This window comes from Myxocyprinus asiaticus, chromosome 10, assembly GCF_019703515.2.
Source record: "Myxocyprinus asiaticus isolate MX2 ecotype Aquarium Trade chromosome 10, UBuf_Myxa_2, whole genome shotgun sequence".
NCBI lineage: Eukaryota > Metazoa > Chordata > Actinopteri > Cypriniformes > Catostomidae > Myxocyprinus > Myxocyprinus asiaticus.
In genome coordinates, this window is record NC_059353.1 from 43000528 (window position 1) to 43023670 (window position 23143).

General features: G+C 39.0%; 1 protein-coding gene across 1 annotated transcript in view; it reads right to left on the reverse strand.

Moving 5' to 3' along the window:
* The window catches only part of cwc22 (CWC22 spliceosome associated protein homolog), a 64500-nt gene that overhangs the window by 23998 nt on the left and 17359 nt on the right, over nt 1-23143 (reverse strand). The window contains exons 7-14 of the mRNA XM_051709114.1: nt 21209-21337; nt 20952-21120; nt 20810-20863; nt 20144-20279; nt 19806-20012; nt 17522-17584; nt 16830-16925; nt 11121-11205 (exon numbers count right to left, since the gene is read on the reverse strand). Of these exons, the coding sequence (XP_051565074.1) occupies nt 11121-11205; nt 16830-16925; nt 17522-17584; nt 19806-20012; nt 20144-20279; nt 20810-20863; nt 20952-21120; nt 21209-21337 (939 nt within the window). The remainder of the gene's footprint in view (nt 1-11120; nt 11206-16829; nt 16926-17521; nt 17585-19805; nt 20013-20143; nt 20280-20809; nt 20864-20951; nt 21121-21208; nt 21338-23143) is intronic.

The window sequence follows — 23143 nt, forward strand, 5'->3', positions numbered from 1 at the left end:
CAATGTAATATAATACATACATTTTAAAAATTTTTAGAGTTGAATTTGCAGCAAATAATAACCATATCATGATATACACCGATCAGCCACAACATTAAAACCACTGACAGGTGAAGTGAATAACATGTATTATCTTGTTACAATGGCAACTGTCAAGGGGTGGGATATATTAGGCAGCAGGATCTGAGCGACTTTGACAAGGGCCAAATTGTGATGGCTAGATGACTGGGTCGGAGCATCTCCAAAACGGCAAGTCTTGTGGGGTGTTCCCGGTATGCAGTGGTTAGTAACTACCAAAGGTCGTCCAATGAAGGACAACTGGTGAACCAGCGACAGGGTCATGGGTGCCCAAGGCTCACTGATGCGCTTGGAGAGCGAAGGCTAGCCCGTCTGGTCCGATCCCACAGAAGAGCTCTTTGCACAAATTGCTGAAAAAAAGTTATGCTGGCCATGATAGAAAGGTGTCAGAACACACAGTGCATCATGTGGATGTTACTTTCCATGCCTTGACGGGTCAGAGCTATTTTGGCGGCACTATGGGGACCTACACGATATTAGGCAGGTGTTTTTTTTTTTTCTCCCCTTTCCTCCCCAATTTGGAATGCCCAATTCCCAATGTGCTCTAAGTCCTCGTGGTGGCATAGTGACTCGCCTCAATCCGGGTGGCGGAGGACGAATCTCAGTTGCCTCTGCATCTGAGATGTCAATCCGCGCATCTTATCACGTGGCTTGTTGAACGCGTTACCGCGGAGATGTAGCGCATGTGGAGGCCCACGCTATTCTCCGCGGCATCCACGCAGAACTCACCACGTGCCCCACTGAGACCCACACATTATAGCGACCACGAGAAGGTTACCCCATGTGACTCTACCTGCCCTAGCAACTGGGCCAATTTGGTTGCTCAGGAGACCCGGCTGGAGTCTCTCAGCACACCCTGGATTCAAACTTGTGACTCCAGGGTTGGTAGCGTCAATACTTGTTGAGCTACCCAGGCCCCCAGGCAGGTGGTTTTAATGTTGTGGCTGATCGGTGTATACAGTTATCATATTAAATTATTTATACTGTGATAAAAGATTTTGTTCCTACCGCCCACCCCTAGTTAAGTGAGAACCCATATTATGCATACATTTTAATATTTCATATGCATGACAAACTGCACCACATAATAAATTAAATGTAATGCATATAAAATATGAACCAGACTGCATTAAAATGAAGTGAAACACCCATTACTGCATTCATCTGTTGAAGGTTACCAAGGGTAACACCATGATAACTCCACCATGGCAACTTTCTGTATACTGTCCCAAAACCAAAAGAGGTACCAAACCTTTTCTGGATGGAATTCAAATGCAACTATTAAAAAAACATATCTGACACAGAGAGCAATGCGGCTTTCTATCCTGTATATAGACTGACCCTTGCCTGTCCTGGGATTTTGTTGGCTCTCTATTGCTTCATTTAAGATCAACTCAAGATTCTCTAATTTCTCTCGCACTTTTTAGCACGATGGCAAAAAACAACAACAACAAAACAGCCTTTTCAACTGATTTGTGAGTTTGCGGTCAGAGTTAAATGTGATATGAGAGAAAAACTGATCATTTTTAATGAATGAATGGCATTGCCTCCTTCCTTTAGTATCTGATTTCTTTGTCCATTTCCGACCTTTAGGCTTTAAGTTTATCTACACTCTGTGTAAAGCAAACTTAGGCAGCTTCACATCTCTTTCAGGCATTTCTGTCACCATTCTGCATCTGTTGGTTAGTTTCACAAACTGCTGACAAAAACACAGACAAGTGACACCCGCAGCCACTTCCTCCCCGCTATGCCCTGTGCGCATACCAACACTGGATGAGAAACAAACTTAGTTAAATGCTTTGGTTAGGCTTTATGGACTGGCAGCGTGGTTGTGTCTAGCCAATCTGACCAAACTAGCATTCTGAGTCCCTGCGCCCAATTTCTTTCTGTTCTAAATAAAGTTTACTCTGCTCTACTTTAATGTTGCAATGCGGTGTCGTGACCACTCCAAAGTGCAAGGGCAGCCAAAGAAGGGGGAGGTTGAGACTAGGCTTGACACTAGAGGTTCCATGGTGCACAGTTAGCCCTCAGGACAATTTCATCTAATGTCACTCAATGTAGTCCCTAACCACATCACTAGACAAGCAGAAGAGTTCAGCAGTACACAGCCAACACAGCACACTATACACTGCACACCACTGACTCAAACAACTTTGTTTAGTTCAAGCAGTGGTCGCCCAATATGGCTCTGTTTTTTGAAAGACCAATGCCGATATCTAGAGAGCAGGGTGGCCGATGGTCCATATAATGCTGATACAAAATGTACAGCTGAGTGCATAAGTTTGCACCCCCCTTGCAGAATCTGCAAGAGGTTCCATCATTTTAGAAAAATAAGAGTGATTATAAAAATTGATTTTTTTTTCTTATTTACTACTGCCCTAATGAAGCTATGGTTTGGAGATCCAGCTTTTGACACTTGGGACAATTAAGGGACTTATACACAACTATTACATAAGGTGCAAACATTTATTAATGCTCAAGAAGGCAATACACTATATTAAGAACCAAGGGTATGTAAACTTTTGAACAGGATCATGTGTGTCAATTCAGTTACTATTTTGTCTGTCATTTTTTATTTATTTAGTATTGCCCTTCAGAAGCTACATAATAGATATTTACATATATCCCACAAAACAGTGAAATACATATCTGTTGTCAAATACGTAGCTTCATCAGGGCTATACTAAATAAATAAACATGCAATTTTTATGATCCCTCTTTTTTTTTTTTTTTTTATATATATATATATACATATAAACATCTTACAGATTCTGCAAGGGGGGAGTAAACTTAAGCATTCAAAAGTATAATACAATTTTATGATAGCAAATTTTAGGTAAGATAAGTACACAATATTGGTGAATTTAAAGGAATGTTCAAGGCTCTGGCTATCGACAGCATCTGCAGTATAATGTTAATTATACAGGAAGTCATTTGTACTAGAGGTCAACTGATAAGCAGGGCTCCAGACTAAAAAAAATTACTTAGGAGTTGGCTCCTAAACTGAAACATTAAGGAGCCAAATGGCAGTTTTTAGTCACCAAATCATATAATTGCTCGATTTAGATTGTTGTTCAGAAACAAGATAGAAAGCCAAAGAAAAGGAAGTCAGCTGATAACCAGTATATATAGTTGAGAAGATAAGTTTGCATTAACTTTTGTCTCATAATGTTCACACCCCTTTCATAATTTGTATAAATGTATTTAGTACTGCTCTTCAGAATCTACATTACAGATATTTACATATAGTACGCATATAGTAGTGTGTTGTCTTCTTGAGCATCAATGAATGTTTGCACCTTGTGTACAAGTCAAAAGCTTGATTTTATTTTATATATATATATATATATATATATATATATATATATATATATATATATATATATATATATATATATATATATAACACACACACACACACACACACACACACACACACACACACACACACAAACACACACTGGCAGCCAAAAGTTTGGAAAAATGTACAGATTTTGCTGTTTCGGAAGGAAATTGGTATTTTAATTCACCAAAGTGGCATTCAACTGATCACAAAGTATAGTCAGGACATTACTGATGTAAAAAACAGGACCATCACTATTTGAAAAAAGTAATTTTTGATCAAATCTAGACAGGCCCCATTTCCAGCAGCCATCACTCCAACACCTTATCCTTGAGTAATCATGCTAAATTGCAAATTTGGTACTAGAAAATCACTTGCCATTATATCAAACACTGCTGAAAGCTATTTGGTTCGTTAAATGAAGCTTAACATTGTCTTCATGTTTGTTTTTGAGTCGCCACAATATACAATAGACTGGCATGTCTTAAGGGCAAAAATGGCAAAAAAGAAACAGCTTTCTCTAGGAACTCATCAGTCAGTCATTGTTTTGAGGAATGAAGGCTATACAATGCTTGAAATTGCCAAAAAAACTGAAGATTTCATATAAAGGTGTACACTACAGTCTTCAAAGACAAAGGACAACTGGCTCTAACAAGGACAGAAAGAGATGTGGAAGGCCAGATGTACAACTAAACAAGAGGATAAGTACATCAGAGTCTCTAGTTTGAGAAATAGACGCCTCACATGTCCTCAGCTGACAGCTTCATTAAATTCTACTCGCTCAACACCAGTTTCATGTACAACAGTAAAGAGAAGACTCAGGGGTGCAGGCCTTATGGGAAGAATTGCAAAGAAAAAGCCACTTTTGAAACAGAAAAACAAAAAGAAAAGGTTAGAGTGGGCAAAGAAACACAGACATTGGACAACAGATAATTGGAAAAGAGTGTTATGGATCTTAACCCCATTGAGCTTTTGTGGGATCAGCTAGACTGTAAGGTGCGTGAGAAGTGCCCGACAAGACAGCCACATCTATGGCAAGTGCTACAGGAAGTGTGGGGTGAAATGTCACCTGAGTATCTGGACAAACTGACAGCTAGAATGCCAAGGATCTGCAAAGCTGTCATTGCTGCACGTGGAGAATTTTTTGATGAAGTTCTGAAAATCTTTTTCAAATTGTAATAGTAATTTTTCACATTATTTATGTCATGACTATACATTGTGATCAGTTGAATGCCACTTTGGTGAATGAAAGTACCAATTTCTTTCCATAAGAGCAAAATCTGTACATTATTTAAAACTTTTGGCTGCCACAGTGTGTGTGTGTGTGTGTGTGTGTGTGTGTGTGTGTGTATATATATATTCAACTGTTTTAAAAATATTGCCTTAGTCTTTCTTTACTGTTACTGGATTCAACCATTTTGAATGAAATCCCAGATGCAGTTTATTGTGCTACTCCAATCCCAATCAATAATTACCAGAAGAAAAAAAAGTGCTACACAATACGGGACTTTTAATTATAAAGAAGCCCAAAATACTTTTATTTTGAACTGTCTGCACTCCCAGTTGTGAACAAACTGACGGTTGATTCGCTGAGAAAGTGAATCTGATTCAAACTGCTAACCTGAGCTCCTGAGTTCACACCCTCAGTTCTTTTCGGGTGAGTCATGAAAAACACTCTGTTCAAAAGAGTAATTTGGTCATGGCTCTCTCGCGCTGGGTTAGTTGTAATACATTTACATTTCACATTTATGCATTTGGCAGATGCTTTTATCCAAAGCGACTTAGAGTGCCCTGATTACAGGGACAATCCCCCTGGAGCAACCTGGAGTTAAGTGCCTTGCTCAAGGACACAATGGTGGTGGCTGTGGGAATTGAACCAACAACCTTCCGTTTACCAGTTCAGTGCTTTAGTCCACTACACCACCACTCACAAGATGATATCTCACGAAACCGCATATGAATGCACACAACCCGACTGTCGTCAATGGCGACTAGATTTTAAATTATTGTCGCAATAAATTATTTTTGGTCGCAATTGCGACCATTTTAGTCGCAGTCTGGAGCCCTGGATAAGGTTTTTTAATGGCCGATGCTGATATCCAGGGTGGCTGAAAGGCTGATATATCACACAATTAAATATAAATGACATATACATAAATTGACTAAAAAATTAATAAATGTTTAATTAACATTACATGTACTCAACCTTTCACACAAACCCTTAACTTTGTAAAAATAAACATAAATCTTTCACATTTTTATTTTATGTGTTTTAGATGGTAGATAGCAGTTTCTCCTGGTTTCTGTTTAGTCTTCCCATTTTAGTAATTGATTTCACATTAAGAAACTGTAATACATTTAGAATGAAATAACAACAGTGCACACAGTTGTCCACCAAACACAGAGGGTTTGTCTATATGCATTAGTAATCACATTTTCTCACAAAAAAGACATAATCAATCTTATTGTACATACAGTGCACAGTTTACTCAGCCTGGATCGCCTGTTTGGAGTCTCATGGACAGACCGTCGTGCAATATTCGTGAGTCAGTGGGACACAGTTTTAATATTTGCTATTATAAAATGTGCTTAAGCGGAATATACAGTGAAGTATTTGCCGCCTTCCTGATTTCTTCTATTTTTGTGTATTTTCCATACTAAATTGTTTTAGATCTTCAAACGAGATATAACATAAAACAAAGGCAACATGAGTAAACACAAAATACAATTTTCAAATATATATGTTTTTTTATTTTATAACAAAAAAAGTTATCCAACACCTAGATCACCCATGTGAAAAACTAACTGCCCCCTTCAACTTAAAAGCTGGTTGTGCCACTTTTAGCAACAACAACTGCAATCAAATGCTTCTGATAACTGGAGATCTTTCAAAAGTCTTTCACAATGCTGTGGTGGAATTCTGGCCCACTCTTCTTCTAAGAACTGCTTTAATTCAGCAACATTGGAGGGTTTTTGAGCATGAACTGCCCATTTTAAGGTTGTGCCACAGCATCTCAATCAGGTTCAAGTCAAGAATCTGACTAGGTCACTCCAAAACTTTGATTTTGCTTCTTTTGAGCAACTGATGGGTGGACTTGCTCCTATGCTTTGGATCATTGTCTTGCTGCATAATCCAGCTGCGCTTGAGCTTCAACTCACGGACTGATGACCGGACATTCACTTTTAGGATTTTCTGGTAGAGAGCAGAATTCATGTTTCCCTCAATTATTGCAAGTCGCTCTGGCCCTGAAGCAGCAAAGCATCCCCACACCATCACACTACCACCACCATGCTTGATCGTAGGAACGATGTTCTTTTTGTGGAATTTTGTGTTTGATTTACGTCAGAAGTAACGGGACCCCTGTCTTCCAAACAGTTCCACTTTCGACTCATCAGTCCACAGAACATTCTCCCAAAAGGTTTGAGGATCATCAAGATGTGTTTTGTTAAAATTCAGACAAGCCTTAATGTTCTTCTGGGTTAGCAGTGGTTTTCACCTCGCCACTCTTCCATGGATGCCATTTTTTGTTCTCATGAACAGTGACCTTTATTGATGCGAGAGAGGCCTGCAGTTCCTTTGATGTTGTCCTTGGCTTTTTGTGACTTCCTGAAAGACTCGTCGCTGTGCTCTTGGAGGAATTTTTTAAGGTCGGCCACTGCTGGGAAGGTTCACTACTGTGCCAAGTTTTCTCCATTTGGAGATAATGGCTCTCACTGTGGTTCTTTGGAGTCCCAGAGCCTTTGAAATAGCTTTGTAACCCTTCCCAGACTGATGTATTTCAATCACCTTTTTCCTCATAATTTCTGGAATTTCTTTCAAACTTGACATAGTGTGCTACTGGGTGAGACCTTTTAGCCAACTTCATGCTGCTGAAAAAGTTCTATTTAGGTGTTGATTTGATTGAACAAGGCTGGAAGTAATCAGGTCTGGGTGTGTCTAGTCCAGCTGAACCCCATTATGAATGCAGTTTCATAGATACAGGGATTCATTAACTAAGGGGGCAAATACTTTTTCATACAGGCCTCATAAAACTGTATTTTGTGTTTACTTAGATTGCTTCTGTTTTATGTTAGATTTTGTTTGAATTTAAAAAAAAATTTAGTCTGAGATATACACAAAAACAGAAGAAATCAGAATGGGGCAAATACTTTTCCACAGCACTGTATATGTTCACTCCACAGAGAGAAAACTGATTCGCACAAGTTTTATGAGGTTTGTAAATTAAATCAGTTTAAACGAGATATCCACATATTTTCAGACAATATGATTTTTGTTTTATTTTTATTTGCCTTTTTAATTATTAGACAAGACAGTAAACTGTTACAGAAACCTGCTGAGAAGAGAGAAAGAGAGAATGAAACACCCTAGCACTTTAAACATCATGAGCTCATACTGTCTCATACATAATACTCATACATAATGTCTGTCGCGACTCTGATCTGCGGGACCATTTTAAATGAGACTGTTGCACACCGGTCTATTACTGTGGTAACATGATGGCACTAACAACAAAAAACTGTGATTGGTTGGACATTTACATGTCTCAGACGGCTCTACTTCATGTGCAAGTAGACGATTCCCGGCGCCGTCGCACCTTGAGAAATGAATCGGCAATTTATCAGCCAATGCCGATAATAAAAAATTCAGAATATCAGGCAATTTATCGGCCTCAGCGATAATATATCTGTCGACTTTTAAAAAGCGAAAACCACAATTACAGTAATACAATTACGATGGAAGTAATCTGGGCCAGGGTTTTGGAGGGTTTAAAAGCAGAAATGTGAAGCCTGTACTTTTAAGCATTTAGAAAAATGCTTCTTTAAAAATGTCTATTACAAACATGGAATAGCCACTTCTGTTAACTGCCCAACAGGCAAACTATTGTCCAATGCCGATATGCCACTTCACCTTTAAGAATTACAAAAAACTTGGACACATCTACTGGACACGTTAAAGAGATGTCAGAATGGTCAAATATTGGTCACTTAATTTATTATCGTTCCAAAAAGTTTCAGAGATATGACACACAATGCAAGGATGTTGCAAAAATCCTTAAAAAAAGAACCCCTAATAAGGGCAGAGCTGTGGCTTAGCAGTTAGTGCAAGCTCTGATGTAAGAACAAATCTGCCTTGCATCTCTTTCCCCATTCTGCTACTCTCTCTCTCCCAATCATTTCCTGTCCTCTCTATTTAGAGCATACTGTATAAAAAAAATAAAATAAGTCAGGAATGGGAATCACAGGGTTTGTGCCACCAACTAGTGCATTTGGTCTAAGGAAAAAAATAAAAAATAAACTGGGCTAATCTAATTTCCTACTGGGTCATGTTATTTTTACAGCCCATACACTAGCCTCGCCTCAGGGAGGGGGATTTTGTGGGGCACATCAGTTTCATCCCAGCCTCAAAGGCAGTTTGTAGAAAGTGAGAGCGAGACCCTTTGTAGTGCATCTCTATGCTTTGTCTTCTTTCTGCACTCCGGGCCGTTACAGAGACAACTACACTGAACACTGAGTTTTGGTAGAGTGCTGTGAGAGAGCAGATTTGTTTTACGAGATGATTCCAGCTGCCAGCAGGCAAATTTAAAAGGCATTTAAAGGATAGTTCATAAAAACATAAAAATTCCATCAACATTTATTGACTCTCATGCCATTCCAGATGACCTAAGGTGATTAAATGATGACAGAATCTTCTTTTTTGCATGAACAATCCCTTAAAGGATGTCAGTCAAACTCCCAGCTGGTAAAATATTTAAAGGCATGTCACACATGCAGTGATTCTGTGAATGAATGCAGACTCATTACAACCTGCATGTCGCACGAGATGTGGTACAGTAAAGCTGTGATCGCATACAGAGTGCATGCACTTAAGAAAATTAGGTTAATTGAATCTAGTGTGCATGCAAACCATCGTTTCAACCGCTCTAAGCTGAGCTTGATTCAGAAACAGCCTCTGATGCATTTTTGACGTGTGAGTGCTTGGCAGTCCCAGTGCGGTTAAGGTTTTGCCCTTTCAACCATTCTCTTAAATACAGGCCTTTTAAAAAGCCTTAGGTCATTAGAAGTGGAAAGGAGAAGCACAAACAGAGCGCTCTAATGCTGCATGCAATTCCAGCACTGCAAACATACACACAGCTGAGGCAAGGTGCGTGCCGGGACCTGGTGGCCGCTAAGGCTGTGGCTATGGAGTGGTGGTGGTGTAGTGGACTAAAGCACTGAACTGGTAAGCAGAAGGTTGTTGGTTCAATCCCCACAGCCACCACCATTGTGTCCTTGAGCAAGGCACTTAACTCCAGGTTGCTCCAGGGGGATTGTCCCTGTAATAAGGGCACTGTAAGTCACTTTAGATCAAAGCGTCTGCCAAATGCATAAATGTAAATGTAAAGGCTGGGTGAAATGAAAACACAATATATTCATGATTTTGATGGTGATATAAAATTAAGCAACATCGCAAATATCAGTGAGCACGCTGACGTGCAAACCAATATGCTGAAAACTACCAAAAACCAGCTTATATAAAAAATCTGACAATGCAAAAAAAAAAAAAAAAAATTGAAATACTTGGATTATCCTGTATTTTTGATGTCAAAGCGTAAACAATCATGCATTTATTCCACACAACACATGAGTACATTGGATAAGGCGGGGTAAATGTTGGTTTAGGTGTTTACATGCAAAGCAAAATCTGGGTAATGGGCAAAAATCTAAGTGTGCAGATCACTTTTGCTTAACCCGTTTAGAACCATAATAGATGAAAGCCATTTAAGGCGTTTACATGACCACATATGTTATCGGATTATTAAGCATAATCAGAGCAAGACAGTTTATGTAAGTGCTCAATTATTTTAATGTGCTTTTTTGGCCATTAAGTATTTTAAAGTCTCATTATATTAGTTTTGTGATCCTTCCTTGTTTTGCATATTTTAACAGTGTCTCTGATTTAAACTTCAGAAGCAATAAGGTAGGTAAATACTGTTGTTTATTACTGTATTGATACTTCTGTTCAATAAATGAAAAACAGCATGGAAAGCATGCCTACATTTTTACTGTATTTTTATATGAAACATTCTGAATGCACTTTGCAACAATAAAAAAAGTCAAGTTTTCACAATTTTTAAGTAAATATTGCAATGTATATAAAAAAATATCATAAATTAATTTATCTTGCTGAGCACTTTCCTGCTCCTATTCCATGATGAGGACAGTCATATTAATGAATTGGTCCATGTGATACCAACAGAGAGCGACTCCGGACTCTCAGCAATCAGCCCTGGAATTGTTGTTTAAACAATTCTCAAAACCCTCTTGATATCAAAGGATATTTAATTTTGGAATCATTCACCACAGCAATTTCTGTGCACACACTGTCTGCTCCTTGGCGGCAAAATTAAATTAAAAACTAATATGAAACGTTATGAATTTAATCAGTGGGCTATGGCCCCAGGGGCTTCAAGAATTTTGGTCCTGAAAACAAACAGGCCTAAAAGAAATGACACATGAGTTCTAATCAAACCATGAAGCCTCATAGGGCTGCTGTCTCGTCCCTACACAGGGGATTTTAATATAGGCTGTTTTTCAATTCAAGCCAAAGCGAGCCTTTGCACAGACTATTTCTGGTGGCTTTTGGAGCTGCTCCCATTCTGCTGATGGAAGCACAGTAAGACGACACAGCATCTTTGGATCACATGACATACACACTCACCTTGACTGGATGGCGAGGTAAATCGTTCGGCGGAATGCAACCAGGTTCACCTCTGTCTGGTCAAAAATGGTAACTTTCTCTTCTTCTACATAAAAGAGAAGACACACAGTACAATTTAACAGGAAAGAGAGACAAAATATAATGAAGCATCACTGGCTGGCCTGATGGAATAGATTATTCCAAAAATCTAATCTGTCATCATTTACAACCTCATGTTGTTTCAAACATGTACAACTTTCTATGATCCATGGAAAACAAACTGGTTTCTTTTCCATATAATGCAAATGATGGCGACTGGGGCTGTCAAGAAAGCACCAAAAAAGTATAAAATTAAGTTGTCCATATGACAAGTTCTCTCTATTCCAAGTCTTCTGAAGCCATACGATAGCTACGACAGCTTTCAGTGAATAACGACATAAAGTTTAGTCTGTTCCTCAAATAATGCTTTTAAAAACTTTGTATACTTGTGTACCCTTCCACTAACATTACATGAAAAAGAGTGGCAAGCATATTCTTCAAAATTGCCTTTTGTGTTCCCCTGAAGAAAGTCATGAGAGTTTGGAATGAAATGAGGGTGAGTAAATGATAGTGGAATTCTAATTTTGGGGTGAAAAATCCCTTTAAATATTTCTGTCATACAATATGTCTCCACACAGAGGTCCACAGCACTTGTTCTTTGTGAAGTTATTTTTACACTTCACGTGCTGCTGGTGATGAATCAGCTTTCTCTGCTGAGGCAATTAACACAGCTAAGCACTGTCTGATCACAGGAACGGGACAGAGGCACAGTGAACCACTCACACCGTTTGCCCTCAATGACAGGGACCACTTGAATCTCCACATAACAATCAATGAGACTAATCCCACCGAAGTGACTTATGGGTGTTTACTGAACTATGCGCAATTTTGGCTCTGTGGCCTTTTAGGGGGAACAAAAACAAACACCTTTCACACTGTCAATAGCTTATTTAATTTGTCTACTATCAAAGTCCAACAGTGGACATACAAGGATCACAGGTGAATTCTGTATTTTTTGTCCTTTGTTTTGAACCAACAAAAGTCCTTTCCAACACATTTCAAATTGTGCATTTAGTTTGATAGCATTCTGTGGTGGAAATTACATAAAAAATAAAATAAATAAATAAAAACATTTTGTGTGGGACAAATGCAAGCCATATTTTTATGTTAGCTACACTTCCAAAAACAAGCTGATAACAGCGATCCTTAATTAGTTTATTGCTGTTATAGTTGAAGTCAGAAGTTTACATACACCTTAGCCAAATACATTTAAACAGTTTTCACAATTCCTAACATTTAATTGTAGAAAACATTCCCTGTTTTAGGTCAGTTAGGTTTACTATTTAAAAAATGTGAAATGTCAGAATAATAGTCGAGAGAATGATTTATTTCATCACATACCCAGTGGGTCAGAAGTTTACATACACTTTGTTAGTATTTAGTAGCATTGCCTTAAAGTTGTTTAACTTGGGTCAAACTTTTTGGGTAGCCTTTTACAAGCTTCTCACAATAAGTTGCTGGAATTTTGGGCCATTCCTCCAGAGAGAACTGGTGTAACTGAGTCAGGTTTGTAGGCCTCCTGGCTCGCACACGCTTTTTCAGTTCTGCCCACATATTTTCTATCGGACTGAGGCCAAAGCTTTGTGATGGCCACTCCAATACCTTGACTTTGTTGTCCTTGAGCCATTTTGCCACAACTTATAAGGTATACTTGGGGTCATTGTCCATTTGGAAGACCCATTTGTGACCGAGCTTTAACTTCCTGGCTGATGTCTTGAGATGTTTCTTCAATATATCCAGATAATTTTCCAAATGCGTCTCCTTCATGAGCGATATGATGGCTGCGTGGTCCCGTGGTATTTAAACTTGCGTACTATTGTTTGTACAGATGAACGTGGTACCTTCAGGTGTTTGGACATTGCTCCCAAGGATGAATCAGACTTGTGGGGGTCCACAATTTTTTTCTGAGGTCTTGGCTGATTTCTTTTGATTTTCCCATGATGTCAAGCAAAGAGGCACTGAGTTTGAAGGTAGGCCTTAAAATACATCCACAGGTACACCTCCAACAAACAACCTTTACAGTGCATCTGGAAAGTATTCACAGCGCTTCACTTTTTCCACATTTTGTTATGTTACAGCCTTATTCCAAAATGGATTAAATTCATTATTTTCCTCAAAATTCTACAAACAATACCCCATAATGACAACATGAAAGAAGTTTGTTTGAAATCTTTGCAAATTTATTAAAAAAAAAAAAAAAAAATCACATGTACATAAGTATTCACAGCCTTTGCTCAATACTTTGTTGAAGCACCTTTGGTACCAATTACAGCCTCAAGTCTTTTTGAGTATGATGCTATAAGCTTGGCACACCTATTTTTGGGCAGTTTATCCCATTCTTCTTTGCAGGACCTCCAAGCTTCATCAGGTTGGATGGGGAGCGTCGGTGCACAGCCATTTTCAGATCTCTCCAGAGATGTTCAATCGGGTTCAAGTCTGGGCTCTGGCTGGGCCACTCAAGGACATTCACAGAGTTGTCCCAGAGCCAATCCTTTGTTATCTTGGCTGTGTGCTTAGGGTCGTTGTCCTGTTGGAAGATGAACCTTCACCCCAGTCTGAGGTCCAGAGCGCTCTGGAGCAGGTTAGCATCAAGGATGTCTCTGTACATTGCTGCATTCATCTTTCCCTCGATCCTGACTAGTCTCCCAGTTCCTGCCGCTGAAAAACATCCCCACAGCATGATGCTGCCACCACCATGCTTCACTGTAGGGATGGTATTGGCCAGGTGAGGAGCGGTGCCTGGTTTTCTCCAGACATGACGCTTGCCATTCAGGCCAAAGAGTTCAATCTTTGTTTCATCAGACCAGAGAATTTTGTTTCTCATGGTCCGAGAGTCCTTCAGGTGCCTTTTGGAAAACTCCAGGCGGGCTGTCATGTACCTTTTACTGAGGAGTGGCTTCCGTCTGGCCACTCTACCATACAGGCCTGATTGGTGGAGTGCTGCAGAGATGGTTGTTCTTCTGGAAGGTTCTCCTCTCTCCACAGAGAAACGCTGGAGCTCTGTCAGAGTGACCATCGGGTTCTTGGTCACCTCCCTGACTAAGGCCCTTCTCCCCCGATCACTCAGTTTGGCTGGGCGGCCAGCTCTAGGAAGAGTCCTGGTGGTTCCAAACTTCTTCCATTTAAGGATCATGGAGGCCACTGTGCTCATTATGACCTTCAATGCTGCAGAAATTTTTCTGTACCCTTCCCCAGATCTGTGCCTCGATACAATCCTGCCTCGGAAGTCTACAGACAATTCCTTAGACTTCATGGCTTGGTTTGTGCTCTGACATGCACTGTTAACTGTGGGACCTTATATAGACAGGTGTGTGCCTTTCCAAATCATGTCCAATCAACTGAATTTACCACAGGTGGACTCCAATCAAGTTGTAGAAACATCTCAAGGATGATCAGTGGAAACAGGATGCACCTGAGCTCAATTTTGAGTGTCATGGCAAAGGCTGTGAAAACTTATGTACATGTGATTTTTTTTTTCGTTTTTTATTTTTCATAAATTTGCAAAGATTTCAAAACAAACTTCTTTCACGTTGTCATTATGGGGTATTGTTTGTAGAATTTTTAGGAAAATAATGAATTTAATCCATTTTGGAATAAGGCAGTAACATAACAAAATGTGGAAAAAGTGAAGCGCTCTGAATATTTTCCGGATGCACTGTATGTGTCGTTTGTCAGGATATTTTAGCTAATGACTGCATGCGACCTGCTAAACGCAGACACCTTGACACCAAGCATGGTGAGGTAGCGGGAGTTTTTCCAAAGAAAACTTCAAGCCTAAGTCAGAAAAAAGTTATCAGAGAATTTGTCAAATTAAATGTAAAGGCCACTGAAGCTTCATATCACATTGTGCTGCGTATTACCATGGCGGTCAAAGCACATAACATTGGAGAGACATTGATTCTGCCGGCAGCCAAAGATATGTGTTCCTTGATGGTAGGAGAGGCAGCGGCTTCTAAGCTTGATTCTATTTCACTCTCTAACAACACAGTAGGTCGGCACATCTCTGACATGGCACAGGATGTGAAGGAGCAAGTGTTAGACACACACACACACCTCCTCCTCCTCTATGTTACAGATCTTCTGACTGGTTTGACTGAGATGGACCGTTATTGGAATTTCAAATTATGTTCTTTTTTTTTTTTTTTTTTACCTTTCTCCACCATTGTAAAAATGATATAATATAAAAAGTTTAATATAAAAAGCTGTATATTCAAAGTCATAATTCAGTTAATAACTTCTGCACTTTTCTTGTTAAACAATAAATGATAAAAATGATTAAATAATATCAAACAATTGTCTGACAATATGTTCAGATGTGGTTGTGTGGGTGTTGTGGGACGCCATCATGTACATTGTGTCACAAGGGAGGCCCACTGTCTTTGACTTTGAAAACCCCTGGTCTAAAGGCTTGACATCATTTTCTGGAATTTTCCAAGCTGCTTAAAGTCACAGTTAACTTAGTGTATGTACACTTCTGACCCACTGGAATTGTGATATAGTCAATTAAAAGTGAAAAAAATCTGTCTGTAAACAATTGTTGCAAAAATTACTTGTGTCATGCACAAAGTAGATGTCCTAAATGACTTGCCAAAACTATAGTTTGCAAATATTAAATCTGTGGAGTGGTTAAAAAATGGGTTTTAATGACTTCAACCTAAGTGTATGTAAACTTCGGACTTCAAATGTATTTTGTTATATTATAACAGGAGCATTCTAGTTTTGTCTCACCATTACTGATAGGCTTATGTAATTGAAAAATCTCACTATCCTTAGCCATAATTGTAATCTGAAATTATTTTTAAATTAATTGTGCAGCACTAATAAATATATATTATTTATATTATATATACACACACACACACACAAAAAAAAATATATATTCACTTGCACTGTATGGACCTTCAAAGCGGAAACATTCTTCTTAAAATCTCTGTTTTTGTTCTGCAGAAGAAAGTCATACACATCTGGGATGGCATGAGGGTGAGTAAATAATGAGAGTGTACTATTGGTGAACTATTCTTTTAAGACTGAATGAAAACATAAATAATGAAGGAATGGTAAAACATTTTGAGAAAGTTTTAAATTAACCTCCATGTAACCACAAGAAAAAAGTTGAAATCTGAAAGTTTTAATAAACTTCTACCCCTGAGTCATTAAAGTGCCTGTAGTAGAAGAAACCCCAATATTCAGGAACATGGTGGGTGTAATGCATCAAGCAATTAGTTTCTTTAGCCAATCATAAGACTTTCTGCATGTCAATCATTGTGCGCATATACAGGTCAGCCCATTTGCTCGTACAAGTGCAAATACAGAGTTCTGCTCCTGCGAAACAATCATTGTCAGATGGCAAAATGCTAAGAGAGACCCCCCCAACTTCCATCTGCTCCAATAAAATGGTTTTAAGTGTGTCTGTGTGCTAGAGTCTTTGGAGTGCAGGGTTTTGGAAAGAGGGGCCGTGTATAATTCAACGGCTGGTGGAAGTTCCAGAAGGGCTAACATCGCTTACAGAACCTTTAAAAGCAAAGTCTCAACCACATTGTAATGCTGAATATTAGTACAATTGTGCCCATTTTTCTCTAAGGATGTAGTTCAGCATGTGGCACATGCTGAATATTAAATAAAAAGACCTACCATCTCCAGCCGCCTCCTCTACATCTTCCTCATCATCATCATCTCCACTGCCATCTGCATCATCGCCAGAATCGCTGCTTCCTTCATCCAGAATTTCTGAGGAATGAATACAGCAAATAAGCTTGAAAAATGTCAGCTTGTCATCGAATGTCATTATTTAAAAAACTCATTTTTACTTTATAACTATCTTTAAGGTTCAAATAATATTTGCAAGGTGAAATAGCTTGCAAAAGGTGAGTTTCATTGTCAGTTTTCATTTACTCCAGCAATGTAAAAGTCCTTATTAATTAGAAATTCATCCTACTTGGGATTCATCAGAATTTGACTTCAGGAAAAAGTGACAAGCATGACACAAAAACACACATCAGCCTTTGCCAAGGTCTCCCACTGGCGCCTTAGGTCACCAAAACATTGTCAATTTCTCCACTGCTTAACAGTTTCATTAGCTTTGCTTCTCAAAAAGTAAATGGTGTTATATTCTCCACATCAGATAACAAGTATGACCAATTGTCGCAATCAATGGCCACATTTCAACTTCCTGTACCATATGGCCATCTCCAGTCCATTGTACAATTAGCACACAATTAAAATTCAAACGCGCTAGCAGAGACAGTGCATCAGAGGGCATCTCTTTTAATAGGCAGTAATGAGAAGAACCGAGAAAGCATACTGGAAACGATTCATTAACTCACCCCGTTTAATTGCTTTGTACTTCTCTTCATTCTCCAGGAAGTTGGGATCCAACTTGAAGACATCTGCAAAAGCAACATTGTTGATTTCAGACAGTTCATTTGCAATTACACTTTTCGCAGCAATCAAGTCAGTGCCAACGAGATGTAATCAGAGGCAATTGCCCGTAAAGAAGAATTTGCTGTGTATTAGGCATAATACAAGAGCTTAATGTGATAATGGCTGTTCGTGCTCCCTGAAGACCTGCTTGTATGGATTTTCAATTAGCACACTTTGTCTCAGAAGCCCCTGAAAAGATGCTTATCCGTAAACGGCATAAACATCAGCATAGACAGTAGTTAAATATGAGAATAGAGAGCAAAGCCCTCAGTTACACACAAACAGAGCAGGGATCACAGTCTCCGGTTTGAGAATATAGGGTTATTTCTCTGCATCTTGGGTGGCTTTAGATAGAAGGAAGTCATCCATTATGATCGTCTCGGGGTATTTAACTGCTAAACATGAGAAATTGAGGGCTGGCAGGTTAGGTGAGTGAGATACTGAATCTTACACTCTAAGCACCTTTAGTAGGAATGATGAAGGTAGGAGATGTTTTAAAAACAAAAGGAGATTTGAACAGTTATCAAAAGCTTGCATTCATTCACGACTAGGGCTGCAACTATCAATTATTTTGATAATCAACTAATCTAACGATTATTAGGATGATGATTCGACTATTCGGGCGATTACTGCAATGATTAATCATTAGTTCTTAACCAACTATTCAGTTTGTGCCTCGACATAAAAGGTTGTATTAAACGTGCTTACTAACAATAAAGGACAAAATCATTGTGACGAGGAGGAGGGCATGGTCGGGCCGTAACGATGGACGCCCGGCGCTAAATCAGCCCAATCAGCCGGGAGAGGGATAAAGAGGAGCCGGGGACACCAGTTTGAGGGAGAGAGAGACGCACGAAGCTGTGTGTGTGCTTCTTTGTTTGTTTTGCAGTTTGTGTTATGTTTGAGTTCATTTTGCTGTTAAAGTTTGATGTTGACTGTTCAGCTGATTCCCGCCTCCTCCTTGCCCATCTTAAGAACCTTGTTACATTGGTGACGAAACCCGGGAGGGAGGAGGGATGCACTGTCGGAGAGCCCTCACCGCTGTTGGAGGGTCGCGATGCCGAGGAGATATGGTGGGATGGTACTGGAGCGGTTTACCACAAGGCAGAGGAGCTCGCTGCCGTCCGCCAGGAGATGGAAGAGCCGATGCCGTCCGCCAGTGGAGCTGCTGTCATCTGCCGGGAGGCGGAGGAGCCCGCTGCCATCCGCCAGTTTCAGAGTGTGTGCTTATTTATACAACCCGCTTCCTTATTATTTGAACTCTAATAAAGCATGCATTAAAGATATAATGCCGGGTGTTTCCTTTTTAGTTTTGCTCAAGCGGAACATCAGGTATGGCTCCGCTTTATTCCACGTCAAGACGACACTGCTCCTATATTTACTTATTTTGTATTTTTGTATTATAATTCCCTCATATTTCGCAATCTACATCACCTTAATCTCTTTGGAAAGTTTAGAGTGCGTCTGGACTGTGAGCTGTGTTTTTTCCTCTCCTCAATCAAGCACGAGCTGAAGTGCTGCTCTCCCGCGTCATCATTAGCATTTCAAATGAACTTATGTTGCGTTAAATGAGATCATACGACTATTCGGCAATGGAAATTTGTGTTGACAATTTTTGTATTGTTGACATTGTCGATAACATCGACTAATCGTTTCAGCCCTAATCATGACTGACATTTATGAATCACTGAAATTGTTTAGGTACAACTGAAGTGAAGTGTAATTTCAATAAACAACTGAATCAAATGATGAATGTGCAAATGATCTGCATATGCACATGCTAGGTGTCCAAATATATCACCAACAACAAAAATATCAAATCAGTATTTTACTGAAATCTTGAATCAGTAGTATACTGAAATGTCAAATCGGTAGTTAACTAAAATCTTGATTTTCAGTCAAACAATAGTTTATTGAAATGTCAAATCAGTAGTTTACTGAATTCTAAAATTCGTAATTTACTAAAATTCTAAATGAGTAGTTTTCTAAAATATCAAACCAGCAGGATACTGAAATGTGAAATTGGTGATTTATTAAAATCTCAGTTCAGCAGTTAACTGAAATGTCAACTCAGTAGTTTACTTAAAACTCAAATCGGTGGTTTACTGACACCTTAAATCAGTAGTATACTAACATCGTAAATTAGTAGTTTACAAGGATGTCATCAATGAGTGTGGCTCATCTTACTTAAGATATCCTCAGTATTGTAATCGTCTTCTAGAGGAAGCATATGTGTGAACTGGTCGTCCTCCTCCACCAGGTCAAGTCCTTCAGGGATGATGGGGTGGTCCTTAAACCCATCCTTCCTGATGGCAAACATCACCTCAATCATGTACTGTACACGCTTATCAATCTCTGACTCATGCAAGACGTTCCTCAGGCGCTCAAAGATGGCTGAAAAAAAGAGACCAATTTAAGACTATAACAAATAGAAAAGGCAGATGTTAGATTAAGTCATCCATTCAATAATGATGTTAACAAATTAGAGAACTCCAGGAACATCAAGAAATTGGTTAGGAATGTACCATTGATGCCTCGAGGGGAAACCTCTGTTAGCTTGAGACCACACTCTTTTAGAAAGCTGATGGCCACTTCAACACTGTCATCAGTGGGTCTTTCCAACAGCAGGGTTAACATCTCCAGACACAGGACTTCATGGGCCTTAGAGACAAAGAGAACACAATGAAACAGTGCAATTCAATACACCTACACTTCAGTCTAAATACAAAAAGGGGTTGTTCTCCCACAAATGAAAATTTCTTCAATTGAATCCATAGAATTTAATGAGGCTGATGCTGTCAAGCTCCAAAAATGGCAAAAAAGTATTGAAGCTGTGAGTGAAGAACAGACTGAACTTTTCATCGTTATTCAGTGAAAATCTCAGTTCAAAGGGAAATCTTCTGTTCCCTCCACCTCAGCTCTTAAATCTCAATGGTAGCGCAAATTAGATTTGAGAGCTGCGGGGACAAGCAGGAACATTCTGCTTTACTCCTTTTGTGTTTCATGAAAGAAAATAAGTCATACAGATTTGAAACACCATGGCACTGAGTATTTAGGCAATTTTCATTTTTGGATGAACAATTCCTTTAAAATCTGTATACTCAATTGACAACCTTTAAATAATTTCAGGTAAATTGATCTAGTTTTTTATTCTTCATATCACAAGTTCTACTTTGAACAAAGGGACATACCACATTCTGGTTGATGAGATGAGCCACAAACTTTGATGCCGTGAGACATTGTTGCTGAAGAAAAAAAAAAAAAAAGATTATTAAAGAGTTGTTTAAATTGGATCTCCATTTAGAAACAGCTAGCCACATCCTAAAGGCTTACTTTATCATTCCTCCTGTAGCCTTTCCGGAAATTGAGAACAAGCCTCTTGAGGATAAGTTCTCCAATCTGAGGGAACTTGGAGTTGATGATGGCTACCACAGCAGCATAAACATGGGTGAAGATGGGAGAAGCAGCCTGGGCCTGAAGTATAGACCTAGCCAGAAGACCCCTAAAGAGGCACAATACCAGGCCCATCAATATTTTGGGCCAAAACACAAAAACTTAGATCAGTAAAACACAACAGCTGCTGTCTTTACCTGCCCCTCACAATATTCTCCTGCAGCAGCTCTTGAATAATGTTGGCAATGTTGGAAACGTTCACTTTGTTGATCAGACCATTGATGGACTTCTTGAGGGCTTCCCAGCTCATTCTCTGATACTCCAAACTGTTGAACAGAAAAAAAAGATTCAGATTTGCATTCCTTGGAAATACCAGTACTTGCAAGGCTGTGAAAGAATAGTGTTAAAGGAATAGTTCACCCACAAATGAAAATTATCTCATTATTTACTCACCCTCATGCCATCCCAGATGTGTAGGACTTAAGGGTAGGGTTAACTTTTCTCAATTTTGTCGTGTCTCTCGCCACTGGCCACATCTAATCTAACTGGCCACATCTAATCAGCAGATGTCACACAATGACGCAAACTTCGTCAACAGAAGAGTTATCGTGCACTGAATGCGTGCAGCCCGATTTTTCGGGAATGGCATAAAGACAAGCACTATGAATATTTTTCCTTATTCAGCCTTTGGTGGATTTACGAAGTATCTAACTTAAATGTTTGCAATATTTTTTGCAAAATCTCAATTTCTTGATATAAAAAGTCAAAACACAAATTCGAATTAATCAGAAAAATCTGAAAATCCACCAAGTCATAAATTGAAGATGGATGAACAAAGATCACCTTTGTAACATAATAATCACTCCTTGTTACTTCACTTCCACTTTTCTGCCAAGATGGATTTGGAAAGTGCAGTTATCATGATTAATATTAACGGGGACATTCTACACATTTATTAGCATTTTATTTTTTTCCTAATTAATTTTTTTATGGCCACTTTCATCCTTAGTCTAACTTTAAGGCTTCTGTATGTAAATGACCTCTGTTATTACTGGCTGACTGTTTTGTATGTGAAATTAGTAAAAAAATGCCCCTGGCAAGTTGCTGAGTACTGAACAGACATTGATATATAAATATTGATTTGTTAAAAAAAAATCTAAATATTAAATGTGAATAATTGTGAATTGTGACAAATTGTCTGTTTAATAAGAGTAATTATGGTAATTATCTGGATCAACGAATCGGCATACAGTTAGACAGAGAGGAAAAATAAATTGCAAACAGCAGAGTTATCGAGCACTGAACGCGTGCAGCCCGATTTTTCTTACCATGCATACACAGAACGCACAGAATGCGCGCACACCTGGAATTATTTGCACTAATTAGTTGGTCCACAAGGTGGCAAAACTCACAATTGAGCCATTGCTTTCACGAAGAAGTGCATGAAGATGTAAACGCCGCTAAAGAACAGGAGACGAATGTGAAAACAACCACAGATGATGGATGTGCATGTCAAGAGTGCGTGTGTGAGATGATCAGGAAATACCTGCATTTGTATAACAAGAGTCAGGTCTAAACTCTTACGGGTCTAAACTCCTGAAGATAAATAGTCCAGTCTCTCATAGCAGTCGTAGCTCACATGCGCCAACTGCCTGTGTATGCGTGCACAATCAAATTAAGTGTACTTTGAAAGGCTAGTGTTTGGCTGTACACAGATGTGAAATATAACAGAAGTCAAAACCGAAGTATACATTGGGCTTAAGGTGCTAGGTTTTGGTTCCTTGTAAATTACATGCTGCATTGCCATTGTCATGACTTGGGTCACATCTTGTTTTCAGTTAAACACAACAATCAACATATAGTCAATGTGAAATGTAAAGGTGAATATATAGATGTTTAAATATATGCAATAAAGCTAAGACCAATTACAGTTCAGCGTACAAATATATTTAAGAAAGACCCATCGCTATTCTGTAGGCAAATACTGTTTTACGGTGATTCCACTGCAGTTAGTTAAATTTTGAATGTTGAACATTCTGTCAATGTAAATCAATGGGAGATTTCTTAAACTTCTTAAAAAGTACCAAGATGACAAAACCCAAAAATAGATAGCACACCTAAGGCTGAAATTA